The following is a 22329-nucleotide window of genomic DNA, read 5'->3' on the forward strand; positions in this document are numbered from 1 at the left end:
AGTGCCTAAGGCACTTGACTGCTAACCAGAAGGCTGGCGGTTCAAACCCACCAGCCACTCCTCAGAAGGAAGGTTGGGCAATCTACTTCCGTAATGATACTGCCTCATCAACCCAAGGAGGGGTCTCTATGAGTTGGGTTTGACTCGACGCCACATAACAACAACAACAACACATTAGATTCATATCTAGTATGTTTTGTATGCCCTGTTAAAATTCTTTACTTCTTTAGCTGAATCCTTTAGGCTGTTAGCAATACTAAATAATTATGGAGCATCTAATTATATCAATTTTTCTTTTTCTTTTTAATTTTCAATTGACTTTCGCCAAGGCCTTCATAGAAGAAAAATTGCCTGCATACGTAAGAGTGATCGTATGGTAGTGTCTGATCAGAGATGTGAACACTTACCTCTCCCTTTGTTTGTGACTGAAAAGTGCAACACAGATTGTGAACTCAGGTAAAAGAGAAATAGTGTATAGTGTCACCAGTGTATAATGTCGTCTATAATCAGTATGTGAGATAATGTGAAGCATATACACAATGCCTGGCACACAGCAGATATGTAATTAATGACCTTTCTCTGCCCTTCCATTATAAACTTTCAAGCTCACTACTTCCTGGTAAAACTTACTAGCTTTTTGACTTTTATTCATATTATTTGCTGAATACCAATATAAAAGCCTCAATATTTTGTGTAGGAAATGGAAGCATATTTTTCTGTAAAATAAATATAGGAAAACTCTAAACTGAAAATTTGTGGTTTTAAACCATGATCTGAATCTACAATCATTTGTAGAATGATTTTGTAATTCCCAGTTGAAATCATGCTAGTGAGCTTCTTAAGTTTGAGGATTATAATATCAATAGGCTGATTTCCCTGACAACTTGTCAGTCTTTTGTCCATTAAACATTAAGGAACATGATCCTAGACATGTCAGAGAAGTGTGCACTTCTAACCTAACTTTCTTGTCATTTTTTTTTAATTTTTAAAATTTTTATTTTAAGAGCTTGTTTTTACATTCAACGTTACGTGTGCATTTAATTTCATTACCCGTTTTCCATGCCCAACCCTAACCCAGTCTCCTCCCCTCCCTGCCCAGTAATCCCCCCCCACCCAGTGCTCCTCATATTTATGCACTCCTGTTTGTGCTGCATTTCCTCCATTTGAATGTTGCCCCTCTGGTGCCCCATGGTTGATTGCTCTCAGGGATGTATTACCATAAAGTATGTGGATGTGTCATCCTGGGTTGAGTGGTCTGCATGTACATCTTGTTAACTATTGGGCTGAGAGCCAGCCCCTGGGGGTGCGTTTTATTCCAGGCACAGAATGTATTCCAGGGCCATAGTATTGGAGGTCCCTTCTGACTCCATCTGACTAGTAATTCTAGTCATTATTGAGTTTTTGGATTTTGTTCCACGTTTTTCCTCCTACATTAACCAGGATCTCCAGATTTGACCCTTTTCTGAGTAGTTGGCATTGGTAGCCGGGTACCATCTAGTTCTTCTGGTCTCGGTGGCCATCATGTCCTAGGTGTGATTGCTTCCAAATGAGTAGCAACTGGGGTCTTAAAAGCTTTCAGGCAGCCATCTAAGGTACAGCTAATGGTCTCCTAGTGTCAGAAGTGAAGAAGAGTCATTTGTTTTTTTATGATTGATTTTGGAGTGAAGCGGAGGAGCGGAGGACTATAACCCATATTTCATTTTCTGCACTGCAGCCTGTGATACTTACCATTCAGAGACCTCCAGAACCTCTTTTACTCAGCAAGAATGAGAATTTCTATCTATTTATTATGTTGTTTAGGGATGCTGGGACATGTAGTGAAAGCCTAGTAGTAGAGCTTCTTGAATACAAGTCACATCTACTGCACTGCAGTGGAATGAAGCACCATAAAATCTTTGAGATGCTATTGGGAATGGAAATGAACTCCTTGAAGTGTTTTGTTATACTAGTGTACTCACATTGTCTGATAGGTTGCTGGATGGCTATTGGGTTAATTTGGCTAAAATATTTTCCCTGGAAACACATCTAAATTCAAATTATATAAATTAGTGAGAAAATGTAATTTACTTAATGAGAACTAGTTTACCACCTTTTATCTTTATTGATGTAGTCAGATTCCCAGACATTCTCTGATCATTAACCAAAGTACTGAAGAGGGGTTGTATGTAAAAAGACTACCTGATTGGGAGCCAGGTATATTCAGTTCTAGATCTGCCTCTATGTTCTTGAGTAATACTGCTTTAAAGCAGTTGTTTTCAGAGGTTTCTTGTTAAGCTGGGGTTTCTTGGACATACCTCCAAATCTGCCACCAAATGCCAGAGTGAGGTTGATAGGTGGGATGTTGGCTCACTATGTCTATTTTTGTATATTTTGAAAGCAAAATAAAATTTTATTTGGAGAAAAAGTGAGGTTTCTGAAGGGGAAAAGGAAGTTTGTATACTACAGGAGTAGACAACTTCTATGAGTCTCATTTTCTATAAAATGAAACATACAGCCATATGATTTCTGAGACGTTTTCATTTCTCATTCAAAGACATATCAAATATTTTCAGGTGGCTTATCCATCATTATTACTTAAGTTAATTGGCATATCTCTTAATGGTTTATGTTTTTCTAGGTGGCACATCATTGGCAAAAGTGAATGTTCATCCCAGTGTGGTCAAGGATATAGGTCCTTGGACGTCCACTGCATGAAGTATTCCATTCACAAGGGACAGACTGTTCCAGTAGATGACCATTACTGTGGTGACCAACTTAAACCTCCTACCCGAGAACCCTGCCATGGCATCTGTGTCTTAACAAGGTGGCATTATTCAGAATGGTCTCAGGTAAAAATTAAAAATATTGCTTATGGAAAATTGCCTCTTTCTCTAATTAAATATTTATGCTACTCTAAACTATATTTTTGCTAAAAATTTAGCATTTTTTCCATTTGCCATTTTTGTGTCACCATTTTTTCTTTCTTTCTTTCTTTCTTTTTAAATCAGTGTTCCAGAAGTTGTGGGCGAGGTGAAAGGTCTCGAGACTCCTACTGTATAAATAACTTTGGTCATCGTCTTGCTGATAGAGAATGCCGAGAGCTTCCTGGAGTGACAATAGAGAATTGCAATGAATTTTCTTGTCCCAGTTGGGCTACTAGTGAGTGGAGTGAGGTAACATTAAACACATGAGGCTTAGAATTGCTATAATATTTGTGTAGTGAAGCTTTGCAATATAAAGCTTTCTATAATTAAAAAGTAATTAAAACTATTATCATGTAAATAATTTTATTATCAAGGCAATAAAAATTGAAACTGGCTTGTTCTTACACTGTATACAATATCTGGCTAACAATGACATTAACTGTTAGGTAATCTAACCATTTTCATAAGGAAGAACGAGTGTCCACAGTAACCTGAGATATATACTTATTACAAGGTTAGTTTCACAGGTGCTTCTTTTCTAGGGCATATGGAAGTTGCCCTGGGGGATGGGAAGCAGACCTTTGGGGTAGCTGATTTTACCTGGTGAATTTTTCTGAAGGAATCAGGGAAAATAAATTTTGGAATGACCTCTCGACTGTATGTTGATGTGCTAATTATTATTGTATCATTTTGTAAAGCATTTGTGTTGAGTAATACTGAAAATAATGATCAGTGCTGTTCTTACAGTGCCTTGTTACATGTGGACAAGGAACAAAGCAGCGGCAGGTATGGTGTCAACTGAATGATGAACACTTGAGTGATGGCTTCTGTAATCCAAGCACCAAGCCTGAATCTCTGAAACCATGTGAGCTCCATAAATGTGCTTCCTGGCAAGTAGGACCATGGGGCTCTGTGAGTATATGATGTGGGCTTTTTTGATTTAATACAACTTTTCAAAATAGCACAAAAGTTGTGACATATTTAGTCCCTTATTGGATTCAACTGACTTTGGGCTGCTTTTTTGGGAAGAAATCCTTGACATGTGAGCACTTATTTACAAAAATATTTCAGACCTACTAATTTTGCTGATAAATATTTGAGATTTGTTTTTTAAATCACTTTTGTTAACCAAAATCCTATACTTTTTATCAGTGTTGCTTAAACAACAAACATTTTTATGTTGTATGTCTAAATTGATAGTGATACTGTTACTGTATTTAGACTAGACATTGTTTACAAGTTTTGCCAAATAAAGCAATTTAGAGACTGCAAGATGGACATTGGTCAGGCCAGGTGAGGGTGGATAGCTTATTATCCTGTTGCCACAGGATAGTTGAAAGGAAAAAAGTTGATGGGGGAACCTTCTCTCATCAGCTTTTCACTTTATCTTACATTCTTATTTCTTTATCTTTTTGAAATTTATTTAGCATAATGAATGAAATACAGAATAAATCAGGTAGAGTTTGTACTTAGTTACCCTAAATAATGTAGACAACCTCCAAAATATCAGTGCCTCTAGGCGTATATTTAAAAGTGATGGCATTGTGGTTAAAGCCTTTGACTGTTAACCAAGAGGTCAATGGTTCGAACCCACCAGTCAATCTGTGAAAGAAAGATGAGGTGATTTGCTTCTATAAGGATTTACAGCCTTAGAAACCCAACGGGGGTCGCTATGTGTCGGAATTGACTCAATGGAGTAAATGAGGTATATATTTACATGGTAATATTTTAAAGACACAATCAAAACCAAAGTAAAACCACTGCCATTGAGTCAATTCTGATTCATATCAACCCTTTAGGAAAAAATAGAACTGCCCCCCCCCCCCAATAAGGTTTCCAAGGCTTTAATCTTTATAGGAGCAGGCCACCTCATATTTCTCCTACAGTATGGCTGGTGTGTTTGAACCACCAACCTTTTGGTTAGCAACTGAGCACTTAACCACTGTGCCACCAGGGCTCCTTAAAGAATCAGTGACATTGTATATTTTGTGAACTTTAAAATACCTTTGTAATAAATTTGAATGAATATGTATATTGATAGAATTTGCTAATTTTAGGTTTTGACCCGTAGAAAAGACTAGTAAAAAGACTTACTTTTTACTGAAAGTATATTATTAAGCAGGTATTCATTAGGTAAATGAAATTTATGTAATGTTTGACAGAATGATGATTTTTGGTATCTGTTTTTTGCAGTGCACAGCGACGTGTGGACAGGGATATCAGATGCGAGCTGTGAAATGTGTCGATGGTCTCTTCAGTGCAGTGTTAGGTGACAGAGAGTGCAGTGGAGCTGGTCGCCCGAGTGACAGGCAGGTAAGACAATGTCCTCATGGGTTATAAACACAAAAGAGAGTTATGGTATAGGAGAATCAAAGATGTGTTCATTATACCCATGTGCATTTTTGCATTTAAACTTACAGACCTTAAAAATGTGTATATATGTGAGAGTGTTTATCATTCTTGGTTTTGTCAGATTTCTATCTTTATTAATGACATTTTTTACTGTTTACATGTCATTGGGCCACTCATTTACATTTCATCCTTTGAACTGTAGACCTTTACCGTCTATTGCTGTGCAAATCATGAACCTGTAAAGTGTGTTACACTTTTTAGGGTATTATTTGTATTTATTCAGAATGTTTCCACTTAGTGGTATTTTGAATGACTATTGCTCTTTTTCTTTTCAACTGTTATACAGAATGATCCACACTTTAGGATTTAGATTTCTACTCTCTACTAGCACTTGAGGAGCTCTGGCAGCATAGTGGCAAAAGCACTTGACTGCTAACCAGAAGGCTGGTGGTTCAAACCCACCAACCACTCCTCAGAAGGAAGGTTGGGCAATCCTACTTCCGTAGTGATACTGCCTCGGAAACCCAAGGAGGGGTCGCTGTGAATCGGGGCCGACTTGACGGCACATAACAACAACAACAACAACTAGCACTTGACATGCTTTTGAAATGTAATATCCTTTGATATGATTTAGTATGCCCTGGTCCTTGAATTAGGCATATGGGAGAAGAAATGAAGTATAGGATTTAATATAAATCATTGTTATTGTTACGTGCCATCGAGTTGGACCCGACTCATAGTGACCCCTCCTTGAGTTTCCGAGGCAGTATCACTGTGGAAGTAGATTGCCCCGTCTTCCTTCTGAGGAGTGGCTGGTGGGTTTGAACCACCAGCCTTCTAGTTAGCAGTCAAGTGCCTTAGGCACTATGCCACCAGAGCATAGTGATCAATTAATTGATGTTTTACAAGATCTATTTTCTTTTGAACAGGACTGCATTGCTATACCATGCTCAGTTATTCCTAAAATTGGCGCTACTTCATTACCTGCTCTTCCTATGGAAAAGATAGCACAGTGGCGATACGGTTCTTGGACCCCAGTAAGTGAATTCCTTTGCAGTGTTTTATTACAAAGTTTTTTACAGATCAGCAAAATGGTTGCTACAAATTTTCAAAGTTAATGTATACATTTATCCTCAGTTAATTTGATGGTGTGGAAGGAAGATGGGGTGTAGAATCAGGTTATTTAATTGCTAAATCCTGCTCTGCCTTTTAAGAGCTCTGTGACTCTAGGCAATAAATTTAAGTGTTCTAATCTGCAAAAAGGGGATAATAAATAATAGTTACGTCACAACATTGTTATGAAGAGCAGACTCAATGTGAAGCTTTTATGAACTTTTTTTTTTTTTTAACTACCGTATTAGTTTCCTAGGGCTGCGGTAACAAATACACAAATACCACAAACTAAAATGGCTTGTAAGAGCAGAAATATATTGTTTCACAGTTCTGGAGGCTAGAAATCCAAATCAAGTTATTGGTCACATTGATTCCTTCTGCAGGCTCTAAGAGAGGAATTGTTCTAAGCCTCTTTCTTTGCTTCTGGTAGCAACAGGTGATCCTTTTGACCATGGTGTCTTCCCCTGTCTCTCTGTCTCTGTGTATCTTCTCTTTAATAAGGGCACCAGTCATACAGTTTTAGGACACATATTCCTCTAGTATGACCTTATGTTAACCTAACTGATAACATCTTCAAAAACTCTGTTTCCAAACAGGGTCTCATACACATGTGCAGGGGTTAGGTCTTTAGTGTGTCTTTTTCTGGGAAGACACAATTCAATCCATAACAGCTACCAGCATTTTCAATTTGTTTTTCTAAACTGACATATTTAATGCGTTGGAGCATGTATTTTGCTTTAAATCTTAACGTGGAATATATATTTTAAGCTTTATATACTCTCCAAATATTTAAATTATGGGGTTATATCTCCTATACCTGTTAGGTTTTTCAATGTTATCTTTAAATGTATCTTAAGATACTCCTATATAAAATGTTTTTCATTATCTTTAATTTTGACAAATAACAAATTATCATTTTAAGAATGATATTTTTTCCTTGTTACCCCAAATATCTAATTTGTGAAATTTATGATCTAAACTGATTGGGGTCTCTGATAGCATAGTGCCTAAGCCATCTGACTACTAACCAGAAGGTTGGCGGTTCAGACTCAACAGCCACTCCACAGAAGGAAGATTGGGCAATCTGCTTCTGTAAAGATTTACTGCCTTGGAAACCCAAAGGGGGTCATTATGAGTTGGAATCAACCTGATGTCAGTGTTTTTTTTTTTTTTTTTTTAATTTGAGTCCAGCATTGTGCCAGATGAGATTATTTATAATTTAAATTTCTCAAGAAACTTAATATTTCAGAATCTTGAGAAACAGCTAGGGGATAGGGAAGCAGAAGAAGTTACAATGTCGTGGTATAATTTCCTTTGCAAGTGCTCCGTGTCATGTGGAAGAGGCAATCAAGCTCGCTATGTAAGCTGTCGCGATGCTCATGATGGAATAGCAGATGAATCATACTGTGCCTATTTACCTCGACCTCCTGAAATATCTGTCTGTTTTAGCCCTTGTGGAGAGTGGCAAGCAGGGAGCTGGTCACCTGTAAGTATTTTTATGAGAAGAAAAGGAAATTTTAAATATAAAAATTTTAAATGTAATGTTAAAAATATTTATGTAGTATATTACATTATGAATGTTGGGTAAATTTTTGACCAGTGTTCAGCATCCTGTGGCAATGGAAAAACAACTCGACAAGTTTTATGCATCAACTACCATCAAGCAATTAATGAGGATTACTGTGACCCCAAAGTTCGCCCTTTGATAGAACAAGAATGTAACCTGGCAGCCTGCCCGCCCACGTACAGTCACTTTCCTAGTTCCTCTGAGCAGCCAAGCCATTCTCCAGGCAGGAATTTTCCATTAACTCACAAACCAGAAGATAATCAAAATCAGGGGGTCCATCCATCATTCAGAGGAAACCAGTGGAGAACAGGACCATGGGGAGCAGTAAGCTGTTTTATTGAGTTATATTAATTCTATAATTTGGTTATATTATAGCTTTCTAATGTATTTAATGATGTCATATGCTTTTCATCCTAAATTGATCTGAAGATCAATAGTTTAAATGCTATAAGTGTTAAGTAATACTTGATGCAGATTACAAATTCCCATTATTCTTATTGAATTATACACCAATATGACTAATATGACAAGTAATGTACTTAAAAACAACCTAATCAGACTCTTTTATAATAAAAGCAAAAGAAAATCTTTTAAGTGATAAATGTTTTTGAAAAATAATCAAAACCAAAATATGACTTGTATAACAATGCAGTAAGGTGGTATAAATCATGATGAACTGCACATGGTACAATTGTAGTTCCTATTTTACATGAGGTTAATGTCACAAAATAAAGAAAAGCAACAATGTAAAAGTTAAGTAACTTAAAACACTGTTTTCTATTTATTCCTAGTGAGACCATAAAACTTGAATTCCTTTTCCCTTAACACTTAGGACAAGAGTGAAGAATTATTTTATCAACAAAATCTTACGAAGCTTGCAGTACTTCTCAAGTGTTCTGATTTTCTTGATTCAGCTTGTCATTTCAATAGGGAAGATATTAACATAGAGTTTGATTTTTGGTTGAGTCGAAGTGCTGATCTTCCCCCCATGCAATTTCATGATGTGGAAGCTGCAGTTTGTGTGTATGTCTGTGCTTTATCCTCGTCAGTGCTCTAGTAGTTGTGCGGGAGGTCTTCAGCGTAGAGTTGTGGTCTGCCAGGATGAAAATGGACAAAGTGCCAGTTACTGTGCTGCAGCCTCCAAGCCCCCAGAATCAAAGCTCTGTGATTCAGGACCGTGTCCACGGTGGAACTATGGCAACTGGGGAGAGGTAAGTAGTAACATTTCCTAGTCTTCTGGAGATTATGAGTTCTCTGAAGTGTAAAAGTTAAACACTTCATACTGTTGGATAATCTTCACTATACTCGATGCAAGATTTTTTTTTTTTTTTTACTTAAATGATTAAAACCACATTACTTTAATAGATATTCTGCACTGTATAAGTCACTCATTCATGATGGAAGATATATGATATACATTGCAAAGTTTTGAGCAGAACTTGGCATGTTAGCCAATATGTCTGTGAACTGCTACCACCTTTCTAAAATCTGAATATTATTGTCTTACTTTCTTAGAAAATTTGATTGCTACACCTAAAGCCCATGTTTCTATCCCATTACTGAAACCATGCCTTTGGTGTGTATCTTTATGTTTAAGCCGAACAGTTGATAATTGTTGATCACTTTCTGTGTGCCCCACCCTTCTAGGCACTGAGGATATAAAAAGAATTTTAAAACTTTGACATTATGAATACTAACCCTACTCTTATTATGGGTTTGATTATCTATGCCTTATAATTATTTCTTTCTATTACTGTAAGAAAGAATAAGGAATAAAAATTTATATTAGTTTTGGATGATGAATTAAATAAACCACCTAATTTAATTAGCCAAACATTTTTGGTTCAATGATTTTTAGAACTTACTTTCTCTTTATTAGGAAGCTTAGAAATCATTGTTTATGGATATATTTCTCAGACCAGGTGCTAATAAATATCAACTATGTTTTTAAACTGTGTGTTGTTATTTTTGTCCAAAATAAAAGTAACATTGTTATTTCCAACTTTAGGTATACTCCTTGTGAAAGTGCAAATAATATGAAAAAATAGAAATAAGCAAGAATCTTTCTTGCAGACTGTTGTTCTTGCAGAAATAGGTTTGGATTGTACAGGATTCCCTGTCACTTGCTGTTTTCATGTAATATATACTGAACATTTTTCAGCATAAATTTAGATTTATTTAGATCTTCCTCACTTTCATGGCTAGTTCAATAGTAATCCATTGGTTGGAAACCATTTTTTGTAGAGTTAATACTCATTACTTTATTAAATCAGTTTTGTGTTTGTCTTACCTTGTGAACAATATCTTAGACTGTTGATGTCTTAGCTAAATATTTTATGGTACCAATTTTGTCTTTTTGTTAAGTCATGGAATTAAAACCTTGATTTATAGTTTTTTAATAGACTATTTTTTGGAGCAGTTTTAAGTTTATAGAAAGATGATAAAGAGTTCCCATATACATACCCCTTCTCCGCCCAGCACACTATTTCTACTGTTGTTAGCATCTTGCATTTGTGTGGTGTGATTATTGAAATTGGATGAACCAATATTAATATGTTGTTATTACCTAAAGTCCATAGTTTACATTACAGTTCACTCTTTGTGTGTACAGTCGTATGGGTTTCAACACATGTGTAATGTCTGGATCCACCATTACTATATCAAACAGAGTAGCTCACTACCCTAAAAATGCTCTGCACTCCACATAGCCATTCCTGCCACCCTCTGCCTGAGTCCCTGGCCACCATTGGGGTTTCCACTGTCTCTATAGTTTTGGCTTTTCAGAATGTCATGTAGTTGAAAATATGTAGACTGTAGCTGACTTCTTTCACTTAGCAACATGCATTTAAAGTTCCTCCATGACTTCACAGCTTGATAATTCATTTCTTTTTATTGCTGAATAATACTTCTTGTATGGATGGACCACAGCTTGTTCACCTATTGAAGAACATTTTGGTCACCTCCAATTGGAGGACGATTGTGAATAAAGATGCTATAAATGTTCTTGTGAAGGTTGTTATGTGGCATACATTTTTCAGTTCATTTTGGTAAATACTTAGAAGCATGATTGCTGGATCATATGTTAAGACTATGTAAGAAACTGCCAAACTGCCTTCTAAAGTGGCTGTACCATTTTGCATTTCCACCGGCAGTAAATGATTAATTCTTGTTGATTCATAGCTTCACTAGCATTTGGTGTGAGTGTTTTGATTTTAGCCATTCTAATAGGCGTAGAGTGGTATCTCATTCTTTAAATCTGTGATTCCCAAATGACATAGATGTTAAACATCCTTGGTTTATTACAAGTTGTACATAAATAATACAATTTAAACTTCTATTTGTTTTAAACAATATAATTTTCTCTGTAAAGCCACATAAATTTGAATTTTCCTGTTCTTATTTTTAGTGTACACAATCATGTGGAGGAGGAATAAAATCAAGATTTGTGATATGTCAGTTACCCAATGGCCAGATGTCAGAAGAGCAGAATTGTGAGATGTTGAACAAGCCACCTAGTGTGGCACCATGCCATGTGCATGCTTGCCCTGATGATGTTTCATGGCATCGGGGACCATGGAAATCGGTATGATAGTATTCTTATTCTTTTTGCTTTTAGTGTGTCCCTTGTATTTTAAATTCCTCTTTTTATAAATTGTGAAATGCATGTACTATATCTTTTGATTTATTTTGAAAAATACAATTGACCATCTTGGCTTGTGTTATTAGATAGTTAGAAGCAGAATCTGTTCAACTTCAAGTACTGTAAGATGTATATATATTTTAACTATATATTTATTTTTTTATATGTGAATTCTGAACCATAGCACTATTCTAATGGATGTCTTTCTCCATTATATGTTTGACTTGGCCTCTAATCAATCACAAATATTTTATATTTTACAACTGTAAATAATGTTAATATTGTGCATATAACAATGGCAAATTAAGGCTGTGTTTTGTTTGATCCTATAACTTTATGTGGCTTTTGTCTGTTAGTATCTAACAACTGATCCAAACCAAATAACATTCTTTAAACTTTTGTTTTTATCATTGTTAAACTAAGTGTTTTGTTTGGAATGTGAAAGTGTTCTATTAAAGAAAAGATAGAGACATTTACTTACATAAAGTAAATTAATTGTTTACAGTTTATCACATATATCATTGAAGAGTACAATTTTTTATAATTTATTATATATATTAATTTCATCCACTGTGTGGAGTTATTGTGTTTTCATTTTTGTTACTTGTTATTTTTGGAGGGCCATAGACAAAATTTGCAAATATTGTTAACATATGATTTATTACTTCCAGCATTCTCCAAATATCTAGGCTTTGAGAAACAGTTAATATAGCAATTAATTGAAACTTTCAGTTTGATTACCTTTAAACTTTTAAATCATAAATAGTCTTCTTATAGATGAAAAACTGATTTAAGTCTAAAATTTATTTTTAATTAAATTTATAACGTTCTTTATTTGTAAAATAACTATAGCTTCAATTTTAAAACCAACCCTTGTTGTCTGCATTTGTGTTGTTTTTGCCTACATAAAACTTTTACCGTGGAACTTGGGTTTACATCTCATGGTAAAGGTTTGATTTGGGCAAAAGCAGATCAAATTCAGGTTCAGGCTGAAACTCATATAGTCAGTGATATAAAGAAACAAAACATTTTAATTTTATAGAAAATGTTAAAGTAAAATTACTGCCTGAGAGGGTAATCACTTTGTGGGAAAAAACCAAAATATATTTTGCCATAAAAAGTATTACATATTTACTTAACAAATGTTTCCTGAGCATCTATTATCCCCTAGGGTCAGTGCTACAGAAATAACTAAGACATATTTCTTACTCCCATGGAGTTTAGAGTCTGGTTGGGGAGATTTGAAATGTTGTAGGAACTCACGATAGAAAGACGTTATTTATTTATTTATTTTTGTTAACTGTTAGAGGTTGGAAATTCACTTACTTCTTACTGTTTGTTTTATATTTTCTGCCATTTTTCATTGATTTTAGTTAGTAAGCCTAATTTTACCCCAATTAGAAAAGTAGAATTCTAATTGCTCACTGAAGATTGAATTGTAATTACATTTGTTTTGGAGAGAAAGGTTATATTTACGCCTACTCAGTCACGACTTCATTTAATTCACAAAGAATTAAATATTTACCATGTCTCCTGCTTTGTGCTAAGTATCGAAGGACTTAGAATGAAGCATTTTTGAGTGAGATCTTTTATTTCAGGCTGCAGTAAACTATTGCCCCTGGTCCACATCTGGCCCAATGCCTATTTTTTATAAGTCAATCTTTACTGGAACACAGGTTCATTTGTTTACATATTGTCTATGGCTGCTTTTGCATTACAGGACAGAATTGAATAGTTGCAATAGAGACTGTATGACCTATAAAGCTTAAAATATTTTCTGTCTGGCCCAAGAAAAAGCTTTCCATGCCCTTTTCTATTTGATAAACATTGTAATGCTTTTAAATTTTAACATAAAAATATACATAAGGTAATAGAGTATTAAGATTACAAATAATCCTATTGGATCAGCTTTAGATGTTTTAGATCCTTTTTTTTTTTTTTTTGTATTTTAAAACATCTTAAGATTAATCAACCCTCTCTATATATTCACTGTGGTATTGTCCCAGTATTCAGTGCTTACATGCTGAGTTGGAATTTATGTAATACTGCATTCCAATATATTTATGTCATGCTGTTTTTTTGTATGTAAGTGATTTTATAAGTGAAAAGACATGAATGCACATTACAGTCCTATGCATAGATAACTTTTTAAATTTCGCACAAATAACCAAGAAAACAATAATTACCACAAATTATAAACTAGTAAGACAGAAGTACAGAATTCCATTGTTTACCATATGTTTATCCCAAAAGGATTACATTGAAGAATTTAGTCTTTGCACTAGTGGAAGAGCTGTAGTTTATTTCTTAATAAATTACAGATGTAATGTTTTAAATCTCAGAAAATTTTTATATTAGAATTTTTACAAACTTATTTATTTACTTTTTTAAATGCGTAAAGTACATAGATATCATTAAGATATCTTGATTTCTTTTATTATATGAAGACTATTTATTCCTTAAATTACCCTTTTATGTTAAAAGGCTTTAAGGGATCTGAAGTTTTGTTGTGAAAACCAGCTATAAGTTTTTACCTCTTTCAGTACTGCTGCCTGTTAGCCAAACTTCAGAATACCTCTTACTAACATATCTGGTTAACCATGTTAGCAGATCTTGTCACTAAGTTAAAAAGTTAAAAACATATGCATATGTACATATATATGAATGACATGGAATTTCAGAAGCCATATTTTTCTTTTTAAAGCAAAATTAAAATATGACATGCTAAAGCATTTAAAAATATTAGGAAGAAAGTTGTAAGCATAAGCATGGATTTCAATTTTCTCAGTGTTTTGGAAAACCTTGTCCTGTAATAACTTATAAGCACGATTAAAGAAAGGAATAAATAAATCTTTATGTCTATTAATTTAATGACTATATTTTTGTGCTTACTCAATGTGAAATAATTGTATTGTAATGCTTGTTTATTTGACATTTGTTGTGGTTCTGTGCTTTGCATAATTCGTATGTATGTTTCATTTTCACCCTTTGGATCAGTACCTAAAATGTTTTAAGTCACTGAACTGTATTGTAATGAATGCCTCCTTTCTTTTGCTGATATTTTTCTTAAATAACAAATTGTTACTTTCTCTTATTAAACTGTTGATTTTTAAATAGTGTATGTTTTCATACTTTTACTTAGTGTATGTATAAACTACTACTATTTTCCAGATTATATTTCTGTTAGAAAGAAATTAACAGTCAGATTTAAAATATAAGATTTGTGGCTTAACTGTCAATTTTTAAATAGTAGAAAAGTTTACATTTCTCTGTATGTATAATAAACAATAAATAAAAATTTATAATGTAAACAAAGTTATTAAATTAAAAATAGATGTGCTTATGACCAAGGTAGTCTTTAAAAGGTAAGTGAACATTTTGTTTTTCTATTTTCTTTTATGTATAAAGGGAGATGACATTTAACAAAATAGAAATCTCCAAGCAGAAGATTCATATATATGAATGACATGAATTTCAGAAGCCATATTTTTCTTTTTAAAGCAAAATTAAAATATGATATGCTAAATCATTTAAAAATATCAGGAGGAAATTTGTAACCATAAACATGGATTTCAATTTTCTCAATGTATTTAAAGAACTTTAAAGACATTTATATTAATCTCTATATAATTTCCCAACAAGTCTTATTTAAGAAGTGATTCATTCTTTTAGAATAATTTTATTTCCTACATAGAATAAAATCATATTTGGTAAACAAATAAAACGTATTCTGATGTGTTATGGAGATAATGAAGATGTACCTGGATATAAGAGACAATTATTTTTTATTGAAAAGATTGTTTTTTTCGCACAAATTTTTTTTTTAAATGAAAGTTTGCCACTTAAGCCCTTTTGATTCTAGTTCTTATCCCCAACGATAAGAATTATTTTTATTTTTTTATTAAAAATAAAATGTTCTTCTATAGCATTGTACATAAAAATATATATTATACTAAATCTCTAATATGAAAGAGTGGAATACAAAAAACAGAAGCACTTTCAGAAATGAGAATGTGGCAGCAGTATAAGCATACATCCGGTAACTCTGAAGCTTGTCACTAAGCTTCATGTAAGCAAAAACTACCAAGAGTCTTAACGGGATTGGGACGGTCCTACTGTAGCTTCCACTCAAGGTGAAATTTACTCAGGAAGGAACTTGTTACTTTACTCCTAAGGCCAGTAGCAGCCAAGGGAACAAGGTAATGGCAGGGAAATGGTTTCAAGCCACTGTAAATTCCATATTTTGACTTTGTAAAAACAGCTATTTAATTTTTTTTTTAAGAAACACATGTAAGCAGCAATCTATTTTATTCTAAATCTATCATAGACATATTTAACTATTAAGTATTTAAATAGAGTATTTTCGCTTATTATATTTGCTCCCATATCCTACTAAGGGTCATTCATTAATTCTCCCCAAAATCACAAACATCTACTATATATCAGATACTCTGTTTAGTCACTAGAGGTAAACCAGATACAATCACCATGTGCAAGAAGTTTGTAGTTGAGTGCTTAATGTACTTAGATAAACAGATTGTCAGAATGCAAGGTTGACTTTTTATCTTATTTTGGTAATAATCATTTGTTTTATAATATTGAATATCCATATTATTTGGAACTTCATAGGTTAGAAAATGCAATAATTAATAATGAGGATTATATATGACAAAATAATTATATCAGAAGATTCTTCTAGAAAGCCTAGACTAATACAATACCTTCCTTCATAATCTAGAAAGAGATGAATGGTGTCTAAGTCCCCACCAAAGAATAGTTTAGTCTTTGCGTAATTGCAGCCTTCTTTTCCGCACATGTGTCTTTCATGGCTCACCAAGAGGGAGAAAGAGGACGGCTGTATAATTTGCCCTAGATGTGATGTTCTAACAGTAATTTTGAAGATGCAAATGGGCCTTGTAGGTTTGATATGTATAGCCTAGCAAACATTTCAGTATATTCCTAATTAATGCTGAGATCAGAAAAGAAGAAAGAGACTGGGTATGTGTGTATGTGTGCGTGCATGTGGGTGTATGTTGTTGAATGTAGTTAGAAAGCAGAGTTTAAAATAACTAAAAAATCTCAACCTGAAATGGTGTTATGTAATATTTTTCATTGTATTTCCATATTAAAGAAAATGAAAATGCCCATGTTTCTATGAAAATTCCCCTATATTCCCAGTCATAATGCTTAAAAATGTTTAAGAATCTTGGAAACAGATTTCACTGTTTTAGAAGAATTTGTTTTCAGTATTCCACAGTATTTGTTTGCTATATAATGAGACTGTTTATATAAGGAATATAAGCATTATTAATATTAGTGCACTTAGATTTCTTAATCCTAAAATATGATAGAGATTTTATGTGTCAGCCTTGAGTAGTATTTGAGTAAATCATACTCTGTTTCCTATATAATTACAATGATAAAGTCAAACATTATTTTTATGAGCCTATCTTGCTTCACATTTTCTGTTGTTGTTGTTATGTGCCGTCGAGTCAGACCCGACCCATAGCAACCCCTCCTTGGGTTTCCAAGGCAGTATCACTACATAAGTAGATTGCCCCATCTTCCTTGCGAGGAGTGGATGGTGGGTTTGAACCGCCAGCCTTCTGGTTAGCAGTCAAGTGCCTTAAGCACTATGCTACCAGAGCTCCTTGACATTTTCTAGACAATTGATTTCTGATTTTTTGATCATATATATCCTTCTTAATAAAAGTTTGCATATATATACTACCTGTAAATATCTTGTATGATGTATTTCTGTATTGCAAATACAAGCTAATATATAAATGTATGGTTTATAGACTCTGTACAAACATGAATATAAAAGGATAATGAATATTTAACATTAAATATGATTTTTATTTTGTGAATGGTAACTTTTCTTTCACAAAATTATTTTTTCTGTTCATCTTACAAAAAAAGTGATAGAATATGCTTCATTAGCTTTGAAAATCTTCATTCAATACTGTTGTAGTAATTAAAAACTATGGTTCTAAATGTAGTTTATTTCAATATGTATAACTCCAAATAGCAAAATATGTCTTCAGATACACCTGGTGTAGCCTAGTAATCAATTTTAAATTCATGATTCCAATAATTAAAAAAATTATTGAAGTTTATCTCCCAAACTTCCATTTTCCATGATGTTATTTAGTTCTTGAAAACTACTGGAAGAAGTTTATATATATGTGTGTGTGTGTATATCACTATGAATCACAAACCCACTGGGTTTCCAAGGCTGTACCTTTTCATGGGAGTAGATAGCCTCATCTCCCTCCTGTGGAGCAGCTGGAAGATTTGAACCACCAACCTTCTGGTTAGCAGACAAATGCCTTACCCACTGTGCCATCAGAGCTCCATGTGAATATTTTATATATATATAAATTATGAGTCTTTTTTTTAAATGTCATTAGGTAATACACTTTTATCATTATCAGAAAAAAAAATCAGCAAATATGGAACAAATATATTATTGAAATAGAAAAATTAGGACTCTGATGGTCCATTTAGTAGTTTGAAGGTAATTAGCAAACTTGCTGTGCTTAAAACTAAAGCAAAGACAAACCACACCCAGCAACAGCAGAAGGATATATATATATATATATGTATATGTATATGTATATAATGTAATCAGTATATTTTCCTGAGTGGCCATGTACGAACTGTAAGAGGTTCACTGAAAGTGAATGACAGAGTGATGATTCACTCTTCTGTCAAATTACTTAATGTATTCCAAGTGTTATATATCATTGACGTATAGGGCCATACAGTAAGGCTACCTTTCTTACTGTTTTTGATAAAAAACAAATATAAATAGATGTTCTGAAAATATTTTTGGCACTCCAGTGGATCATTTTGCCACTTCTGAGATGTACTTTTGCGTTAGATAATCAGATGGGGAAATGTAGCATGAGAGTTCAGTGACATCTCTAAAATTTTCCAAATTATTTACAGAATCCGTATTAGAATGATATAATTTTCTTTTATAGACACCTTCCTCTGTTGTTTTTACTCTTCCATTCCCAATATCATACTTAAAGTCACACACAACTAATTCCTCAATCTTGTAGGATATGTATCGAAAGGTACTTTATTTGTTATTACATTATATTGTAGTATGACCTTTGATATATTAAAACTCTTATGTTTCTCTTCGATATGAGAACAATGATATTAATAAATGAACATGCCACTCTTGAATATAAATTTAGGAAATTAATCTATAGATTGCAGCATTTAGGCTATACTCATTGCCATTGAGTAGATTCTGACTCACAGCAACCCCCAGTGACTTTCCAAGGCTATAAATCTTTACAGAAGCTGACTGCTTCATCTTTCTTCCATGGAGCTGCTGGTGGGTTCAAACCACCAGCCTTTTGATTAGCAGCCAAATGCTTTCCTTAATCACTGTATCACCAGAGCTCCTTATTTAGACTATATGAAAGATGAATAGAAAAAGGCAAAATAGTGTTTTGTTTTAAATTAGGGAGCCATAAATAGCAGAACATTCCACCAAAAGGGTGAAATGTTAAAACTATTTACTTAAAGGTACTGAAATTTAAGTTTATTGATAAATATTGGTGGCCAGTTCAATTGTTGTCATCAAGAGTGAGTACAAGATTAGTTCAGAAATCAGGAAAGACAAGGATAGAGTTTGATTTCTAACTTTCTAACCATTCGAAACTCCGGTTCTCAGCTCAGTTATTTTGAACTTCCAATGGAAGAGGAGATTTCATTGTGTGTGCCTATTAAATGATAATAACCATTTTTAACTATAGTTGAGCAAATATTTAAATTCTTTGTCTCAGGTTTTTTATGTATAAACCAATGTATTGAAATAAAAATACCTGTATCATATATTTGTGAGATTTAAATGGAACAATACAAAGTTTTTGGTACATTGCCTAGTAGACCACATAATAAGGGCTTTATTTAATATTTATGAACTTGATACTAGTTGTTAGCTTGAAAGTAATATTTTAAGACTCTTCTGAACTACTTTCAATATCTCTGGGTTTATGATATTTTGCATTTGTGACCCAGAAAAACATAGAGGCTTTAGAAGTAACTATGGAGGGAATAGTGGCCACTAAGCTTCCAAAAAAAAACTTATTCACCAATCTCTATGTCTGTCCATAGAGCAATCCATTCAAGATTATTGAGAGCTATGTATCAGATACTGAGCAAAGTATTGTAGGAAACCAAAGATGAGTAAGAATGACATACTGCCCTTCAAAGTACTTAACAGTCCAGGGAAAATTAAGCATACAAGTAATTGTCACACAAGGCAAAAAAAGATAAATGGCTTGGAGAGTTAGAAGGTGTTCATTCAATTGGAGAAACAGGTAAGGACGTATGAATGAAAAAGCATTCATTAGCTTAAGCTGGGTAAATAGATAGGGTTTGAGAGAAAAAGGAGGTATCAGGTAGGAGACCATTCTGAAAAAGCAGAGACCAGAAAAAGCAGTTCAGTTTGAGTAGTGTATATGGTTTGTAAGAGTCAATGCAAGGGCGTAAGGTTATAAGGACAGTAAAACCTGTAAAAGCTGGAAACCTGTGCAAGATGGAAACCTGTCAGAGAAGGAAAACAAATTTTTTCCACTAAACGAGCAATAGGAAAATCAGAAGTTTGCGTCTTGTCAAAGTTGAAAAGTTGTGAAACCTCAATTCCATTGAGTTGCAGCTCTCACAAGTTTCACGGAATAAGTTGAGGCCATATCTAGGAGCGTTGATGATGTTTAAGAGATTTAATATTCTATAGGTATCGAAAAACCATTGATTTTTTGGGAGTGGAATTAGAACTCTGTTTAAGGAAGACAGATAATTCTTGTCATAAAATATAAGCAAATTGATATCGTAAAGACTAGAGATGAGAAGTCCAATAGGAGGCTCTTCAGAAAGTCTGTGATGACTTAGGGAGGGACAATTCATTCAGTTATTCATTAGGTATTATCCATGACACTCAACTGCTTTTAGGTGAAGGAGAGATTGATGAGACTATTCTTGGTCAAAAGGTCAACAGCTTCTGTAGATGGGAAGAAAAGGTTTACACATGTCTAGCTTCAACAGAATGAAATTGACAAAAGTCATGGTGGATAGTTTTGAGATGAGTGAATTTGAGTGTGAAGAGAGTAAAGCTTTTAGGCAACAAGTCAATAAGTCAATTTCAGAGCACTAGGATTGTAAACTGCAGTATCAGAGGTCCATTTGAGGGTTTATAACAGGACTTTGTATCAGATTGTCTTACATAAGGGAATACAATTTTAACTTTACCAAGACAAATATAAACTGACATTTACCAAAAGAATTTGAGGATTGTGTTAGATTATCTCATATAAGGAAATACAATATTTACTCTACCAAGAGGAATACATTTGAAGAGATACCATTATTCTTAACTCTACTGACATATTAAATATCAAATCTATCCTAGATCTTGTAGGGAAAAGTAAGAGCTGTGATGTTGAGCATAGGTTTGGAATATGGAGTGATATTATTTAGTTAAATGGCATTTAGCAAGTTAGTTTCTCTAAAATTTCATTTACTTGAAAGAAAATATCATCAAGGAGGAAGTGGGAAGAGAGCTGTTTCATTGTGGGAAATTGCAGTCAATGTCATGAGACAAAATGTGTATGAACTGCTGTATGGAAAATGAATTTGCTCTGTAAACTTTCACCCAAATCACAATAAAAATAAAAAAAAGTGACTACTTTAAAAGAATATTTATTTTTGTATAATTTAATGGAACAATTAAGAAAAATGTCTAGCATATGACCTAGTACCTAAAGGCTGAATATATTTTGTTTACCCAATGATGTAAACGTGTCCCCTTCCTCAAGGACCTGAAAATCCAAACATAGTAGAAAAGAACAATAACACATCAAACAATCTGAAAGCAGGATCCAAGTAAGTGAGTTATATTCTAGTATGTGGTGGTGGTTGTTATTTGCCATCGAGCAGACCCAACTCATAGCGACCCCTCTTTGGGTTTCCGAGGCAGTAGATTGTCCAACCTTCCTTCCGAGGAGTGGCTGGTGGGTTTGAAACTCCATCTTTCTGGTTAGCACTAAGGTGGTAGCCTTAGGCACTACACCACCAGAGCTCCTATATTCTAGTATGGGAGAAATAAATTTGTACTGGACTTTATACATATATATATATTAAATATATTGAAGAAACATTTATGGAAATACAACAATTATTCAGAAAAAATGCCAAATCATAAAAGTACAGATCAGTGAATTTTCCATAGTGATCACACCTGTGTAGCCAGTATCTAGACCAAAAACATCAGTAGCTCAGAAAATTCCTCATGTGCTCCCTTACAGTTATTATCCATCCATATGTTAAGAATTCTGACATCAAATATCATAGATCAGTTGCATGTTTTTCAACTTTAGATAAATGTAATTTACATGATTATGTTTGTGAGAGCCAAAATGTTTGTGACATTCATTCATGTTGTGTGTAATTCTAGTTCTTCTTTGCAATCTAGAATTAATTATATCAATATCTCACAATTTATCTTAAGGTCCAAATGATTACATGCTCAACTACTAGTTTGAAATGTTGGAAGTTTAAACTCATCCAGAGGTGCATAGAAAGTCAGGCATTGTAATCTGCTTCCAAAAGGTCACAGCCTTGAAAACTCGGAGCAGTTCTGTTCTGCATACATGAGGTTGTGATGAGTCGAAATTGACTTTATGGCAACTAACATCAAAAATAGTCGGCAAGCATTTGAGATTGAGATTGTT

At 33.8% G+C, this 22329-nt stretch overlaps 1 protein-coding gene across 1 annotated transcript in view; it reads left to right on the forward strand.

Annotated features, from left to right (window-relative positions):
• The window catches only part of ADAMTS20 (ADAM metallopeptidase with thrombospondin type 1 motif 20), a 262945-nt gene that overhangs the window by 120377 nt on the left and 120239 nt on the right, over positions 1 to 22329 (forward strand). Inside the window, exons 19-28 of the mRNA XM_042780536.1 lie at positions 330 to 456; positions 2618 to 2828; positions 2988 to 3152; positions 3651 to 3815; positions 5097 to 5216; positions 6185 to 6292; positions 7690 to 7854; positions 7969 to 8259; positions 8985 to 9146; positions 11342 to 11518. Coding sequence (XP_042636470.1) covers positions 330 to 456; positions 2618 to 2828; positions 2988 to 3152; positions 3651 to 3815; positions 5097 to 5216; positions 6185 to 6292; positions 7690 to 7854; positions 7969 to 8259; positions 8985 to 9146; positions 11342 to 11518 — 1691 coding nt within the window. The remainder of the gene's footprint in view (positions 1 to 329; positions 457 to 2617; positions 2829 to 2987; positions 3153 to 3650; positions 3816 to 5096; positions 5217 to 6184; positions 6293 to 7689; positions 7855 to 7968; positions 8260 to 8984; positions 9147 to 11341; positions 11519 to 22329) is intronic.

The sequence above is a fragment of the Orycteropus afer genome, unplaced genomic scaffold (genome assembly GCF_000298275.1).
Source record: "Orycteropus afer afer isolate SDZICR_OR568_19922 unplaced genomic scaffold, OryAfe1.0 scaffold00045, whole genome shotgun sequence".
Lineage (NCBI taxonomy): Eukaryota > Metazoa > Chordata > Mammalia > Tubulidentata > Orycteropodidae > Orycteropus > Orycteropus afer.